At 45.8% G+C, this 16,132-nt stretch overlaps 4 protein-coding genes across 4 annotated transcripts; 2 read left to right on the top strand and 2 right to left on the bottom strand.

The window, feature by feature from the left end:
- Positions 1-956: 956 nt before the first annotated feature.
- EV420DRAFT_1623156 (uncharacterized protein) lies at positions 957-4,297 on the bottom strand (the record flags this gene model as incomplete). Its single annotated transcript, XM_060475910.1, has 11 exons — positions 957-998; positions 1,242-1,852; positions 1,908-2,436; positions 2,484-2,519; positions 2,683-2,786; positions 2,823-2,842; positions 2,899-2,997; positions 3,043-3,271; positions 3,321-3,460; positions 3,627-4,086; positions 4,144-4,297. 11 exons carry the CDS (start codon positions 4,295-4,297, stop codon positions 957-959), a joined length of 2,424 nt encoding a protein of 807 aa, XP_060323409.1.
- A 284-nt stretch (positions 4,298-4,581) lies between these two features.
- Positions 4,582-6,950, top strand: EV420DRAFT_1486144 (uncharacterized protein; the record flags this gene model as incomplete). Its single annotated transcript, XM_060470350.1, has 8 exons — positions 4,582-5,325; positions 5,375-5,496; positions 5,549-5,768; positions 5,807-6,145; positions 6,197-6,373; positions 6,427-6,567; positions 6,621-6,681; positions 6,706-6,950. The coding sequence occupies 8 exons, from the start codon at positions 4,582-4,584 to the stop codon at positions 6,948-6,950; spliced, it is 2,049 nt and encodes a 682-aa protein (XP_060323410.1).
- A 1,983-nt stretch (positions 6,951-8,933) lies between these two features.
- Positions 8,934-10,037, bottom strand: EV420DRAFT_1650728 (uncharacterized protein; the record flags this gene model as incomplete). Its single annotated transcript, XM_060478492.1, has 2 exons — positions 8,934-9,797; positions 9,858-10,037. 2 exons carry the CDS (start codon positions 10,035-10,037, stop codon positions 8,934-8,936), a joined length of 1,044 nt encoding a protein of 347 aa, XP_060323411.1.
- A 4,199-nt stretch (positions 10,038-14,236) lies between these two features.
- Positions 14,237-15,395, top strand: EV420DRAFT_1733429 (regulator of chromosome condensation 1/beta-lactamase-inhibitor protein II; the record flags this gene model as incomplete). Its single annotated transcript, XM_060479953.1, has 5 exons — positions 14,237-14,443; positions 14,614-14,775; positions 14,830-14,974; positions 15,068-15,297; positions 15,351-15,395. 5 exons carry the CDS (start codon positions 14,237-14,239, stop codon positions 15,393-15,395), a joined length of 789 nt encoding a protein of 262 aa, XP_060323412.1.
- Between the last annotated feature and the right edge of the window lie 737 nt (positions 15,396-16,132).

Consider the following 16,132-nt stretch of genomic DNA (forward strand, 5'->3'; position numbering starts at 1 on the left):
AGAACCAGTATATGGAACATAAGTGGAGGGCTAGTCCCAATTCCAAACATAGATAGAATCTAATACCATATGTACTCGGAATTGGCACCTTTGAACAATGATCCTTGTTCCCGCTCGTATGCGGACGCGGATTCAGATTCGGCACGGTTAACTAAGCAAAGCAAAGAAACGAAGGATGTCTGTTTCTCCTACCACCATCTTTTAGTGTCGTTATGCGATAGGATATAAGTATCTCTATGGCTATATCTCTAACATTTCATACATCTCATCTGTGAGGCCAGCCTTGTCCAACCTTTCCGCTGAGCTCTAAGACTATTTGACCAACATCTCCTATTATTTACGAAAATTGGTTAGTTTGAAATGGGAGATGATTCCATCACGAGTAGCCATAGGACTTAGTAAGGGCAAGAAGAATTCAGCGTGGTAGCCTGCGTGGCGGCGTGGGAGCGTGGAGCGTGGCGGCATGGCGGCGTGGTCATCAGCGTGGTCGACAAATTGTGGGACTCCGATCAAAAGTTGATCAAGTCCATCAAACGCTACTCGAGAGTCGACGCGTTCCGTTCTTTTCTGTCACTCCTTGCATAGAATTAGTTTGAGTATGAACATTGAATACCTGTAAGGTTTAATATGACATCTTTGGTGGGACATCAAAATGCTTCATCAGTAAGTTCACAGCCATATGGTTTGTATGGCAAACATGGTTGGTATATGGAATTCCGGGTCATGCAATGCTATGCATGCCCATGCATATCTGACCTTATTATACATGTTATACCTATATACATTCTGGTATGGTTAAATAGTTGTGTGATGTGGTATATCTCTATTTTCGGGTTGGTCTTGGGTTCAATTTCAGCTCGGTGTAACCTTTTTGGAACAAACTTTCTGACAAGCCCTAAGTCCCAACAATTTTGGGGCAATCATATTGGCTTGACAAATCATATATCAATTATGCTTTAAAATACTATTTCGTTTGCATGATGATCAATATTCACCGGCTACTTCCGGGATACTCAGATAGGCAGTAGCATACGATTCTCTCTCTCTAGCTTACCATCACCTGTTAGGCTCGTAGCCACGGAGCAACACTAGAGAACTCAATCACACGAAGTGCGAGGAACGAGCTCTGTAAGGACATCGAGACGAGACAGGTGATGGTAAGCTAGAGAGAGAGAATCGTACGCTACTGCCTATCTGAGTATCCCGGAAGTAGCCGGTGAGTAACCGGAGTCCCTGGTTACAACATAGAAAGCTTGGAAACAATCTAGAGAGTAGGAGTAGTGGAAATTGAGCGGCATAGACCGATGTCCAAAGACTGGAAGAAGATGTGCACCATGAAGCAAAGAATCCAGGTGAACCACACTAACCCATGGATGTTGGTCCCTCCCCCGATGATCCGGCTTGACGATCCACATTCCCGTTATCGTGTCGGGCCATTGTCCATGCTTCTTGAACCAGTGGACAAGTGCACATGGATATTTGATACCATCATGAACAAAAGAAAAGAATAAAAGAATATGAACAACGCTCATTCCCCAGAATCCAGCCCGATCCTCGTTCTCTACCACAAAATCACAATCATGACGGACATGTCCATACCATGATGGCATTGAGTGAACTCGCTCTTGATGCATACCACGGATACCAGATATATCACTCGGTGCATAGAAGCATGTGACCGCTGAGTGATATACATAAACATTGGAATTGATGAATGGGCACATGTCAATATCGATGAGATCTGCCGGGGCATCATACAGCTGTTCATAAAGAAATCGGCGAGTAAGCTCTGTCAGTAGCGGCTGCTTGATGTGCTGTGCAAGCACATCAATGTCTCTCGGATAACCACGCTCTAAAACCAGACTCAGTTTGGATGGTAAGGCATTACCACATGAACAATCCCATACCTCGTGTTTGTGCCCGATAGACATGTGCTAAGAGATGTTCATCGTCAACAGGGCCACTGTCTTCATCGCCTGTTTCGAATGGATCCGGAGGTGGTGCATGAGTAGGAGGGATTAGACCACTCTGAACGAGCTCAGAACGTAAAGCATTGAGCTTGTCCAACTGTTGATTAGTCAGTAGCATTTGGCTAAGAGCTTGATAGCGATTTGAACAATGCCAGGGCTTTTTGACTGCGGTAATATGACGGGATTCGGTTATCGATGAGCACAGGCCATTTGGGACACCAAATTCTATGATATGCTGCACATAATGGATCATAGCACGCTGGCATGGAAGGTTGAAATCATCGCGAATACCCATAGTAATGAAAATCTTGCGATGGTGCTGGAAGCGACCAACAGCCTCCGAGATTGAGAAAAGTGTATTCTCATCAATATCAGACCGCCGAACCAGATAGCAGAAGTCCAAAAAGGCAGCAAATGTGCGAACAATCTCGTCATCCACATAGTCAGCTATCGCTGCCAGATAGACCTATGGGCATGTATGAGCAGGGATAAGGACTATAGATGCATTCATACCTTCATCAATGCCTTTGAGTCATCACCAGTCCATTGCTTGAAGCGCCGACCATGAGGGAATCACCATAAACCAGGAAACAGAGGAGTTGCAGCAATGCTATCAATGATATAGTCAGTCAATGCTGTAAATAAGACGTAAACTTATACCCTACTGCTGGTCAATGTCATCCATAATTTCCTTTGCTCGTGCTGCCCCAACTGTCATCTCAAGGTACTCTCCTACCCATTCTATGAGATGATCTTTGAATGATCCTTTGATAATCTGGTGAAGCAGGTCTGATGTGAGCATCTCATGAATATCCGCTCAGGGGAATTCCAAAGTGAATGGCTATGCGGAACAATGAGAACTGTACACATCGCTGAGAACCAGGGGCTTACCCAGATTTCATCGTCGATGCCATAATTGTCCCATAACAAGCCGCTGTCCTGGCTGAATTCCTGTCGTAGCATTTCTGTATGTTCGCGAGAGCATAGGCCTGCTGGCTTGTCCAGATCTGAGGCCAGAGCAGTACACCTGAGAATAGTTAGACTTACTGTTGCCCAAAGAAGATCAACTCACTTTACACACCAGCCTGACATGACACCAGCAAGGAGGACCTGCTCAGGATAGTCTGCAATATATGCTGCCAAGTCATAGATAATCCTCCGAAAGTGACCGTCAGGGCAACGCTGCACCACTGGCGTAGTCATTCCTGGCTTGAGCGAATGGAGAATTGCAGCCAGTGACGCGTGATAGAGCTTGCACTTAAAGTTGCGAAACTGGACATCATTGTCATATTTGCGATCCGCTGTGGGCAATTAGTATGAGAATAACTCCAGTGAGAATGGCCAACATACATTTAGGTATGGCTAAGAAGGCAAAAGGTATAACAGCATTCCGATGGGCACGCCAAGCACGGTTAAGGATGTTGCCAATAGAGATATAGGCTGGATGATACTTGACGTTTCCAGTTGCTACAGAGACTGTTGTCTTGTCGCTGCCGAGAATAATAGGTACTAGCATGGTGCCATATGTGGTGGGATCCGCTTCATATATTTCAGTCTGCATCAATATCATCAGTAAGAAGAACAAGAATTATATACATTTGGCATACCGCATGTCACCATGAGAAGTTCCCGGACATGAACTCGCTCCAACGTCACTTTCCATCAGGTCCGAGGTGAATGTATGGAGTTGTCTCAAATTCCTTTGCAAAGTCCGGATTGGCCAACATATTTGCGATAAGCACTGTAGGGTCACGATACCACACCTGGTATGACTGGCATTGCCAATCGGGTGCTGATGGAGGGAGATCTGGATCGGGAGGGCATATGAAGCACTTCCATGGTGCACTGCCTAGCTGAATCTCGTCAATCGCCTTGTACATGTCGTCATGATTTTGGAATGGCCCAAAAGCATCGTGATCCAGCATCGAGAGGTTCCAAAGCTCCATCAGGTGGTTGATATCTCCCTGTGACATCTCAACCTTCTGAAAAAGAAAGTCAGCGATGCGGAACTGAACCTCATCTTCAAAAGGAGCCCACGCATTTTCATTCTGTGGTGGAAAAGAAGGCGGTGGGGAATTCGGTGGCAAATCTTGCCCATGTTCATCACAAGGAATACCTAGAGATTCGAGAAGGTATGTGAGTACCATGGTTTCTTGTATACGAAGATTTTTACCATTTAAATAGGGATGGTATTTCTTTGAGTCATACGAGTTTTCAGGCTCTGCATGTTCATGCTCAGGAAAGTCATTTTCATCAACATTAGGTGATGGAGGACGATCTGTGCGTGGAGAATGTGAAGAATGTGGATATCGTGTGGTTGATGTCATAGTGGTCGCTGGCTCAGGATAACGTCAGATTGGGTCCTGCCTGTGAATAGCAACATGCTGAGTACATCCTTGTTGCGAACAAAAGGTCCTTCCACATCCATATGGGCATGCAATCTGGTCTGTAACATGTCTGGGTGCACTGCGAGGCATGGTGGTAAGAGCTAAGCATGCAATTTCGATTTTCAAATAGCTTACCCAACCATGCAAAAAAATTCAACTAAGTTCCGCACTCTCCTGAACTAAAATCCCTTCCCATATTTCTAGTCTCTTTGTCCTCTCCAACAATGTCCGACCGTCCTGCGACTTGTGCACGCCAAGTTCAGATCCCTACCGAACTCCGGAAGCGTACTCGTGAACAGATACAAGAGGAAAAGGAGGCCAAGGAACGGCTGGCAAAGGAAAAGAAGGAAAAACTTGCAGTGGAAAAAGCAGGGAAGCAGAAGGGGAGTGAGCGAGTGCAGGCTCGAGTAGCTGCTTTTGAGGATAAGCAAGTGTTGGTGGCTAAGACTTGTCATTCCTTGTGCCCTGATTTGGAGAGCGACAACTTACCAAAAGCACCTCGACAGAGTAGCCGATATGCCATGGGCGCTGTCAGCCAAGAACCGACACCATGCATACCCAGCACAGATATAGTTGACACTTGTCAGTCTCTGAAGGTGGACTTGGACCAAGCCATCAACATCATAGTTGGACTCGGAGAGGATCCTGACGATTCCATTGAACTGCCACCAGTCGCACCACCAGACACCGATTCCGAAGGTCTCATGGATGTTGACAGTGCAGTCCTCGCCATGGACAGTAGCGATGGCCAATCAGAGAGTAGGCTGGCTGTGGGCGATGATTATGACAGTGACAATGATGAGAACTGGCAGCCCTCATCTGACCTGGAGGATAGCAGCACCCAAAATCTCACGAAGGCCGAGGCGGCTGAGCTTGAAGCATTCCATGAGTGGAAAAGAGTGCAAACCATTGAGCAGAGAAAGACGATAGCTCAACATGAGCGAGCACTCAAAGTGGAGAAGGCTAAAGTATGTCACTAATTAGTACTCTTCTAACTAGCTAACGGACTTCTTACAGAGAGCTAAGTGTGCTGCGAGAGAGTCAATTAATGCTATACGTGAGGTCCCTCCCACTGTCGTTGGAGTCTCGAAGGGAAGGCCAGGTCAGAAGCGTAAAGAAACCAGCTCTTTAGATGATAGGTGAGCCTCGCGTGCAAGAAAAATGAATTTACTCACTGCATGGAATTCTCAGAGTCGAGCCTCAAAAGCATAGTAGAGGGAGTGCTGTCGGAGGACTTGCTAAGGATTGGGAGGCAGTATACACACAGCCCAATGCCTTGGTATCTAATACCTCCATTGATGGTGCTGCCGAGAGCCAGTTTGACCAAGGCAGCATGCTAGAAAAAGAGGAAGCACACGAAGTCACAGAGGCGGCCAGGGCAGCAAAAGGCGGCCGTAAGAGTGAAATCAAGGTTCGGTTTCGTTTATGGGAGAGCATATCAGCTAACAGGTCCCTCAGAGAGAGCGTGAAGTCGTTCTCCAGCCTGTGGCAGTGGCTGACATCAACAAGAAGGAGCATGAGAAGAAACCGGCAAAAGCGCGGACTCAATGGACAAATAAGGACTTACCTCTTTCCTCCCACCACCTCCAAACCTGGCAGCAAAAAATCATCCCTCGTGTCATCGACTGGAGCGCTTCTCTCGGTGACCCCTTTGGCTCGAATAATCACCCCAATTTCAAGGATGTTGTCGTGCAAGAGTGGATCCGATTCTTTGGGAACCTCCAGGAAACTGTACAGTACGAAGGAAAAACCATCAAGCGAGTAGATCATCCAGCCATCTATTGTGTGGTCAGTCATCCTTTGCCTCTGATAAGTTTTTGAATATATTTCTGTATCCAGACCATGTCTGCAATGCAAACCTATAGGAGTGAAATCGGAAAGTATGCCATGGCCTGTATGGACAACCTTTGGCTTCAAGAGGACATGAAGCAGTATGATACGGTCGAGCGTCGATGCGATTGGGTTCAAGACATGCTGGCATCCTTCAGGTATTTATATGAGTTTCCAGATAAGACGGTAATGTGAATGTTCTTTTGTGCTGTCTGACGAGCAGCTGAGACAATGTACAGGAAAATCGTGGAGCATTCCGTGGATGGCTGGTGATCGATGTCTTTGCCTTCCACATGAATATGGTTTTCACGGCGACTTCGCAACAAAATGGAGGGAACTATGGAGATCTGGCAGGAGCTATGGCATTAACTTGTGCCACGGTGAGTCCTCCTTATTTCTTGCGATGATGGCTATCTACATCCTTGAGATATAGGTCAGACGAGCGCTCACACTGTGGCAATTGGGCTTTAACTCTCTTGCTGCGAATGGTGCAAGTACAAGCAGCAATGGATGACGAGGTGCAAAGAACACTCCCAACAGCTTCAAGGACGATCCCTGGGGGAAAGAGGCACGATCTTTCTACTATCCCCATGCCTCTGCTCTCATGGCGGAAAAATGGGACGACATCTTTTCCCATGCTGAAGTTATAATCAAGAAAAAGGGCTTAGCAACGGCGGCACAGTTGGAGCAAGCCATGGGGGGTGTGAGCAGCGACAAGGGAATGAAACCGCTGTCTGCCAATGATATTGAGCTATCAGACTAGCCTAGGTTTGTCTTCACTTCATTATCATTGAACAGTGCCAATTCTCAGTGGTTCCTTCAGTGATATTCAAAGAATCAGCAGTACAGATAGTGGGATGACTCGTAGCGTACGCTTTATGGTTGTATCGTTGTCTTGGAAATAGAATATCAAACCGTTTTTTATCAAATCTGTGCCTGTGCTACAGGCAAGCTGTATACAAAAGCCAGCTGGTATGGAAGCATGGCTGTATACTAGATATACGTGGCATCGGACAGGTGTATAGCTGTGCGTGATAAGTATAATCAATTATACAGAGTGTATAAATTTACGCAGGTACCTTATCAAGCCATACATGTGCATACTGGTATAGCTCGCATGATTCACATGGCCCCATGCATATCATACAGATGCTAACTTACTGATGTTCAAAATATGGTCAGTATCATGAAAATATCAAACATCAAAAGGATTGTAGCTGAAGTAAATAATTTTACAAGTATCCTAACAGTATGAAAAGGTCTTAGAGGCAGTCTGCTAAGCTATAAGTAACAAGGTGCACAATGTGGGGTTTCCAGTGAAGAGGAGATGATGAGAAGATGATGAGAAGAATATGGAGTTCTAATATCTATATTTGGTATGAATGACACCAAAGAAACAAGCCAATTAAGAGGTAATTGTACGAATGATACACTTTCTGAGGGGAGCCTTATAGGGGCTGGCATGGTCTCTATATAGTGCCTGTGTGGTCGGCATGGCAGCATGGTTGGTCAGCGTAGCTGTGTGTGGTCTGCTGGCATGGTGTGGCAGCGTGGCAGCATGGTGGCATGGCTGCGAGGTACACTGGCATGGTCACTGGCGTGGTCCAAGGTATAGTGGTACATATCGAAGGACTGTTCTGGTGAGAATTAAATGATCAATTCCGTCAGTATTGGAGCATTCAAAGAGGAATTGATGTGATGTCAATGTTGAATCAATGTTCTAGTGTTGTGACATCTTTGGATTAGCAACTTCAAGCTGGTAAAATGAGAGAGTAGCTAAGTTTTCATATTTATCCTTTTCATAATCATAGATACACATGGAAGAGACAATGGCACCTAGGAATCCGAGATTTGATGGTATGAAACCTCTAATTAGCAAAATTTGAGCTTTAAAACATTTTCAAACAAAGGCCTGTTTGTTCCAGACAATTTACTAATGAATAAGAAATAGATACAAGTATATGTTTAGTGAAGTATTCTTATCATTGCACAGTATATATGTACAGTCAAGGCAAGTTCAACTCAAGTTCAACTAAGGACTTGTGTGGCTGGCATGGCACATGACCATGCCAGCATGGTACCACGCCGGTGACCACACTGAATTTCTAGTGCCCTGTCCTTATTGGCTTTTTCTCCACTTCCTCAGGTACTGAAACGTCCATTCAACAAAGGGATCCTAGGAATATAGTATAAGAAAGTAGGTTGAGAGAAAGAGACACAACATTGTGGCTATTGAGAACTCTTCCAAGTTTAAAAAATGCCCCAGGCCTACTCTTCATCGTGCTTCTCCATCGTTAGACTGACACAAACCAAGCCATTGGCCTATTTTCAGCAAAGAACTATATCACCACACAGAGAGTCCAGACATATTTTCCAGAGCTTCAAGCGTTCGTCACGATCTGCCAGTTGAATCACCGAAACTTTTTCAAACTTCCCATCCCATCATTGCTGCCTGACAACCAAATGTAATGAGGGATAAATGCTATGGTTGCCAGAGGGTATACGAGCCATCAGGTATGGGGTAAACATGATCAGCAAGGATCTTAAGTGTACAGACCCCAGTTTCTCCTGAAACCACCAACTCGCCCGATCAGGGCTTCACTTTCTTTTTCTTTGATACTGCTCCCAATCCATGCACAATACCTGACTTCACACCCCAGCACTGGTACAACATGTCAGTACCTTTCCGATCAACACTAAAGGACACCGATTTGGAAACTGAATGAGAGCGAGGCCATGATAGAGGTCACATTTTCATTATCTGATCCCATGATGGCCTCCAACATTTACGTCCATTCCCAGGTTCAGGGTATATAAAAAGCAAACCCGCGTGGTGTTCCATACGCATGGCATCCACTAGTGATCCCCAGGCATCCTCTTCAGACTCGTCTTCATTGTATATCAGGATAAACTTCTGGCAGAGAGGATATGCCAGGCCTGTGACTCTATCCCAAGGATTTGTCGATACCCGATTCTGCATGTTCTGCAGGATCAAAAACACACTCTTAAACATCAAATCCTGCAACGATTTTAGGCGTCTGTCGACTATCCTTTGCATTTTTGCATCCATCTGGTGAACGTCGCTCTCCCCAGCAATGATATACATATTGCTGGCCTCCTGCAGCATCCATGCACGCCTGAACCAAGACCGATCACTTTTCAAGTCTCCTGACTTCAGGAAAAAAGGTCGGCCCAGCCCGTTGAGGTAATACACCACCCTTGTACAGAGATAGACAGCTCCGATGGTAGGCACGTCGATCTTCCACTCTTCTCTGTGCAAATCCTCCCTCTGCCCACCTTTTTGCCTCAAACACAAAACATCTAACCAAACATATTCCATTCCAAGGTTCAACAACTCAATCCGGACAAGATTGAGGTCCGTATCTTTGGGAATCGGCACAGGCCATTCATAACCATTGATGGGAGTCCACACCTCAATGCACTCGTCATCAGACACCCATGCATGTGATATTGGTGATGGACACATGTCCAAGGGAACCCAGCATGGTAACACCCGATTAGCATAGAGATCCCAGACTCGTCGAGGGTAAGCCTTTCTCGAGTCGGGGAATTTGCTTTTCATCACCAAATATTCTCGTCTTTCCCGATCCTTATTCCATGATTGGTGGATGCATCTGAATATTTCCAGGCGATACCACTACGGACGCACATGAGCATAGAGAGTGCCAAAGTCATAATCTTGTCTGATGAAAGATTCAAGAACGGAGGGCAAGACGGGGTGGTTGAGAGTATATGATGTGCCGAGTATTGCATTAAGCTCCTTCAAGACCCCATTCATACTGAGGTAGGCACAGCGAGTGTCTGCGAGAGCGGATTGTATGACAGGCATGGTGCTAGTGTACTACCGTTGCTTCAGCACTGGAATGGTTGATTCTGCCTTTCCAGTCTCAATGAGGGCGGAGAGGGTGACCTCAGGGAGGCTGTTATAATTGTCCCAAGTTAAACGTCTCTGAAATATGTTATTTTCTGCACTTTGCTTACATTTAAGTGCTTACCATCTTATACAAGAACTCCCGCCACTCATGCCCGCACCGTTGCACCTCTGCAAAGTAGCCGTAGCGGAATTAGAATAACAAGGATTGAAGGTGAGACAACCACATGTACCATCGAATTGGATAATGTGGATAGGCATTAATATGTGGTTGCACAGAAGGTATTGCTCATGCTGTCCTGGTGGTGAGAACGAAGCTGTGCAGATTAGTGCCTGGACTATCAACGTGTGCCACAACTTTCCATCAGCCGCACTGCTGATGATCCAGAATAAAGCATCATGACCAATCAAGTACCCATGATCTTTTTCACTGTCCTAGCGCTAACTGAGTAATTGACATGTCGGGAAGAAGAATGTCCTTGTCTTCCTCGAAAACTCCCTTGTATGCAGGAACTGGTTCCTTTGCTAGCTGAGCAAATCAATGTGGAAAAAAATCTGTTATCTGGCATTTGTGCTTCTTTCGCTCGCTAGAGATGGTATCTTCAAGCACGACAATCATCCTCCGTTGGATTCGAAAAGACAAGCATCGAAAATGTACTAGAGTATGACTACTTGACCCCATCAATCTTGTCTTCGGAGCATTCCTCGTCCCTCCAATATGCTACAAACTAAGTTTAAGAATCAGGTAGCTTCGCCATGGCATAGAAGAAATCCTATCCAGTGTATCAAAAAGCCTTAGAGCGTCTCCTGTCTGTGTCGTAATTCATATTTGAACATCGTATCCACTTGGTATTGCAGAGTTATTTGCTTAAGGTGTAGCTTCTGAGGCTCGTCGAGGACGTCGGGCAACGAATTGTTTGATATTCGTGCTCAACTTGTCACCAAGTGACAGCACTGATGATTAGCTGGAGTTCTTCGCATCGCTCTTCTTATTCCTTGTGCTGTCTGGCAAAACATGGGCCTTTGCGAGATGCTCATGCTTTCAGTGCAAGCTGAGGACCAATAATAACAATAACAGCCTTTGTATGTGCATCTCGTTTGAATAGCTGGTGTTGTCCTTGCCTATAGCCGTTGCTGAATGACTCTTTGTTACCCTTGGTTGCCTGTACCATCTGCTTACTCTTGAGCGGATATATATTGAAGTCACAAAGCATGCCAAAATATCTGGCACAGGCCCTGTAAAAGATGAAAGAATGTTCAATTCGAGATGCCGATTATTGTAGGAAATGCATACCAGATATAGGACGAAATACAAGTTCGTTCAACTAATGTACATTCGATCCACAAATCCAGACATCGATTTGGCTTAGAGATCTGAACCAACGACAATATGACTGGCCTATATAAATTGTCTGGGTAAATGTCTGAATTAATGAATGAGCTGAGAAGACAATAGCGAACGTGGATTGAAATAGTAGTTGTAGACAACTGGGAAAATATTCTGGATAAACCAGCCCGTAAGCTGCTGCTTTGATCCTGACTTCCCGCAGCTTTTCTCTCTGCTAATACGACTTCACCCATGCTGTCTCCTCTCAACAAAGCTTTACTGCACGTAGCAAAATATTACATATCGCTTTGACGACGCTATAGTTTCTGTCACGAATGTCGTCCTAGGAGGCATGAGCCACGAAACCCCATCGTCAACCCATGTAAATGCTCCTTCAGAAACTGCGCCCTCACCTTCTCCCAGTACGATGACCTGGTATCCAAATTCCAGAATGTTGGGATTTGGCAATCCGGCATCATGCCGAGTTTGCTTATTAAGGTAGAAGTCTGAGGAAAAGCATGGAAAGTTCTAGTAAAAGTACATTTAGTATAAAAGTAGGTACTGTAGCATAGATCCTCATGCGTTTGCAGAGCTCAGCCAAGCGCAATACTATTGGCTTGCTACTGCACATGTGACACTGGGAACAAACCGATACCCTGTTTTCCAACACAGAAGGTATTCCACGTCTCGACTATCCTCACCACCACATTGAAACACCTCGTCTTTTGCATCAGACACAAGTCCTTAAGACGAAGGAAGAACTGCTGAATCAAGCACATTGTACCCTGTCATTGATGTAAATAGGGTGCGGGGCCTGAAGGGAATATGGAGAGGAAACGTGTACTGATGGCATCGTGGATGATCAGCATGCCTAGCTGATTGAGGATATCGATAACAGGAGTGATGATCACATGGTCGGCAGTCTACTTTGAGCACTGCTGGGGTGTGCCGGTCTTTTGACCCGAAAACCAGCATGCAAAAACTGGTACTATTTTGGACGTGTCTTTGGCCCAGAAGATTTGGTGTGAAAAGACCATGACAAATATAGCGCACTTTGTACTTAATTCTTTGTATCTGTATTTCAACCGAAAAAGAGCAAATGGAAAACATGCGGTCTTTGGACAGATCTTCGATCCAGTGGTCTTTGGAAACCAAAAACCTCTGATCTGATTACTGGTTTTTGGTTCGGTCTTTTGATCGGTTTTTGTATTGGTCTTCGGATCACTTCCTTTGTTCTTTCCTTTGTTCCTCTGGTCTTTTTGCCCAAAAGACCGGTTCCAAAGACCAAACCAAAGACCAGTAATCAGATTGGAGGTTTTTGGTTTCCAAAGACCACTGGATCGAAGATCTGTCCAAAGACCGCATGTTTTCCATTTGCTCTTTTTCGGTTGAAATACAGATACAAAGAATTAAGTACAAAGTGCGCTATATTTGTCATGGTCTTTTCACACCAAATCTTCTGGGCCAAAGACACGTCCAAAATAGTACCAGTTTTTGCATGCTGGTTTTCGGGTCAAAAGACCGGCACACCCCAGCAGTGCTCAAAGTAGACTGCCGACCATGTGATCATCACTCCTGTTATCGATATCCTCAATCAGCTAGGCATGCTGATCATCCACGATGCCATCAGTACACGTTTCCTCTCCATATTCCCTTCGGGCCCCGCACCCTATTTACATCAATGACAGGGTACGATGTGCTTGACCAGCACACCCCAGCAGTGGAGGGTACGAAGGACGAGGAAGGAAATATGTATGAGCCTTTTCGCAATGGACGTCGAGAAAGTTGTTGGTTATGCTTGAATTGGGTAGTTCATCGCTGATGAAACCCTTTCCACGGCCGACTCAGAGAGGTGAGTTTCATCCCGTAAATTTCTTCAATCGAAGTTACACGTTACACCATGAACCTGACACGAGGCCTCGTCCCGACATCAGCCAACAAACTGTAGGGAGATATAGCGGTCCCGACTACGCTGGCCCATTTCACGTCATCAAAGCCGCAGTGTCGTTACCTGGTGATCTGCACGATCGAGCTCGCATTTCATGTGGGGATGGAGCAGCAGGAAGCTTTGAGGGTTGTGCTTCACTTTCATCCTTCATTGTAGCGTTCGGACGCTGGAGAAGGATTATTGTTCCGATTCGATGAAGCCAGGGAAGGATACTCGTACGCCCCAGAAGACTCAAATGATGCATTTCCTCAAAGCAATCTATTCCTCCAAATTGGCCCTGCCATACAGACTGCTGCGAAGATTTCAGTCGGCATCAATTGAAGGACTACCGACATCCGCTACGTGGTTAAGCCAGAAAATAACGACGGTCTGCATTGCATTGGTAGCAGGGGTTATATCGAAAATTGTGAGTGCTCACCCTTCTCGTTTATGGGAATTCGTTGACTGAACATTCGCCTAGACAGATGGAACGTACGCGTGTCCCTCACCACCAAAAGACTGGTTCCCATTCAAAATAGACCCAGTCTCATGAAAATCTGCATAGCAAGTATTTGGCATAGTGCAGTCGTGCTCTTTCTTGGAGGCTTTCCTGCTATTTCCTGTGATCTGCATACCTTTCCGGGACGCAGCATGAATACTGTATGATGCAGAACTCGTTTATTGTGGACAACAATGGCTGGGCTTTGTTGATGGTACATTGATATCCTTTGGTTAAAAGGTGACTTTGGAAACTCACCGAGTCAAGTGCATACCATTCTTTAGTACTGATGAATGTCGAGCAAGAGCTGTCAAAGCGTCAGTGAGGGTAACGTTCTCTTGCGTTCTGACTGAGAGTGGAAAGGGTACGTCTCCATTGTCCTTATCTCCCTCTCTCTGACGCTAATGTCGTGTTCTGTAGTCTATGCCTTTGGTTCCGATGAGAAAGGCCAGTTCAGCAATGGAACGGCTGGGGAGGGTATCAAGACTGGAAACAAGACGACGTTCGATATCATTTACGAACCCTACTTGGTGAAAGATTTCAGTGCTGAGACGATTACGCAGCTGTCGTCAAGTCAGAAGCATTTGATTGCGCTGGACAAGAAGGGGTCCGTAATTCATGTCGTTCTTGCCTTGGAACCCTTTCCTTCTTCACTGTGTCGCCTGTGCCCTTTTCACATACCCTCATGTCTGTTTAGAGCTCGTCCTTACTCTTCTCATTCGAGACCTTTCAATGTCGTTCTCCATTGCTAACTGCTCTTTACAGTACCATTCATGTCTAGGGATACAACGGCTACTGTCATCTCGGTCTAGGCAATCAGGTCGATGCGCTCCAACCCAAGCAGGTGCCTCAATTCACTGGAGTGAACACAGGTGTACTCATCGTGGGGGCCAGTAACTCAGTCATCGTGGATAAGGGCAGAATGTACTGGATGACCGGCGTGGTGCGTACCCCCTTTGTTAACTTCATGCTGTGGTACTCACTGATGATTGGCCAGTGGAAGAACTCTGGAGATGGGTCATCAGACTCACCGTATAGCAGCTTCCAGTACGTGCCTGACATCATGGGCTGCAAAATCACTGCTGCCGCCGCTTCTGGAGGTGTGACACATTGGGCTCTAACACCAGACGATGAGGATGAGGGTGTGATGACCATTTCATGAGGGTCAGAATGCTGCGAATGGTACAGTCTTCCCTTCCGTTCCATACTAAACCTCGACACTAATGTCTGGATAGGTGAACTCGGTCCGGGACCATCTGAACCCAAATCAGCAACGAAACCTATCAAACATCAACTGTTGGCCGGTTTCGACCTGCTGTCAGTCACTCCTGGACAGAATACGACGCTTTTCCTCATTCGACCATCGGACAAGATGAGCGAGCTACCACGACATCCTGTCGAGGTTGAAGTGAGTGACGCCTGCATTATATGTCGCAAGGAGGAGGAGGCGCTAGAGTGTGATAAGGTGTGTTGATGTTTTCTTCCCTCCTTCCTCCAGTACTGACATGAGTGATTTAGTGCAATAACCGTACCATCTATCGTTCCTCACCCCACCTTGGATGACCGTACTGGAGGGTGAAAGGTTCTTCCCACAATGTATCAGCACGCCGGTGGAAGGCTGATGGTGATTCGGGTAAGATGAAGGCGCCACCAAATAGTGATGGGAAGGCAAGTGCACCGAAGAAGAAGAAACAGTAGCTGTTATCACGGTGGGCATGGACTATATGTTATTTTATATGTATCACCTCAAAATATTCATCAAGCACCGCTGTAACACGTTTCTTCGATTGAATTTATTATTACTGTGGACTCTATATTGGTATATTGCGTTATGCAAGAACAGGAATGATGATGATGATGATGATTCTCTGGGATGAATTGGTTTATTATCCTCTGCAGTATGGTAGGAAACGAAGGGTATGTCGTTGTTCTAATCATTTTCATTCCAGCTGATAATCTAACTTCCTTGTATATAGGTCTTCACTCAGCTGCTGCGGTATCCATTTGTACGGCTACTTGGGGTAAGTTGAACACCCCCCAAAAACAATGATAATTTTGTCGCATAGGTGCATTATAACAAGGAAGATAATCGCTCAAGGACATACTGGAAAGGGTGCTACCAACTTAACAATATCGCTCTGTTACCGTTAATCAGTGAAGACCGTCTCCGGGAGCATATTCCTGCTCGTACTATCGCCAGCCCTATCGACACACCTGCATAACCATGCAGGGGCTGATGCGGCATTTTCGATACCCGTCGACTGTCGCCACCAGTCATTCTCGACTTCTATTCATCTCTA

The sequence above is a fragment of the Desarmillaria tabescens genome (assembly GCF_030435595.1).
Source record: "Desarmillaria tabescens strain CCBAS 213 chromosome Unknown EV420scaffold_81, whole genome shotgun sequence".
Lineage (NCBI taxonomy): Eukaryota > Fungi > Basidiomycota > Agaricomycetes > Agaricales > Physalacriaceae > Desarmillaria > Desarmillaria tabescens.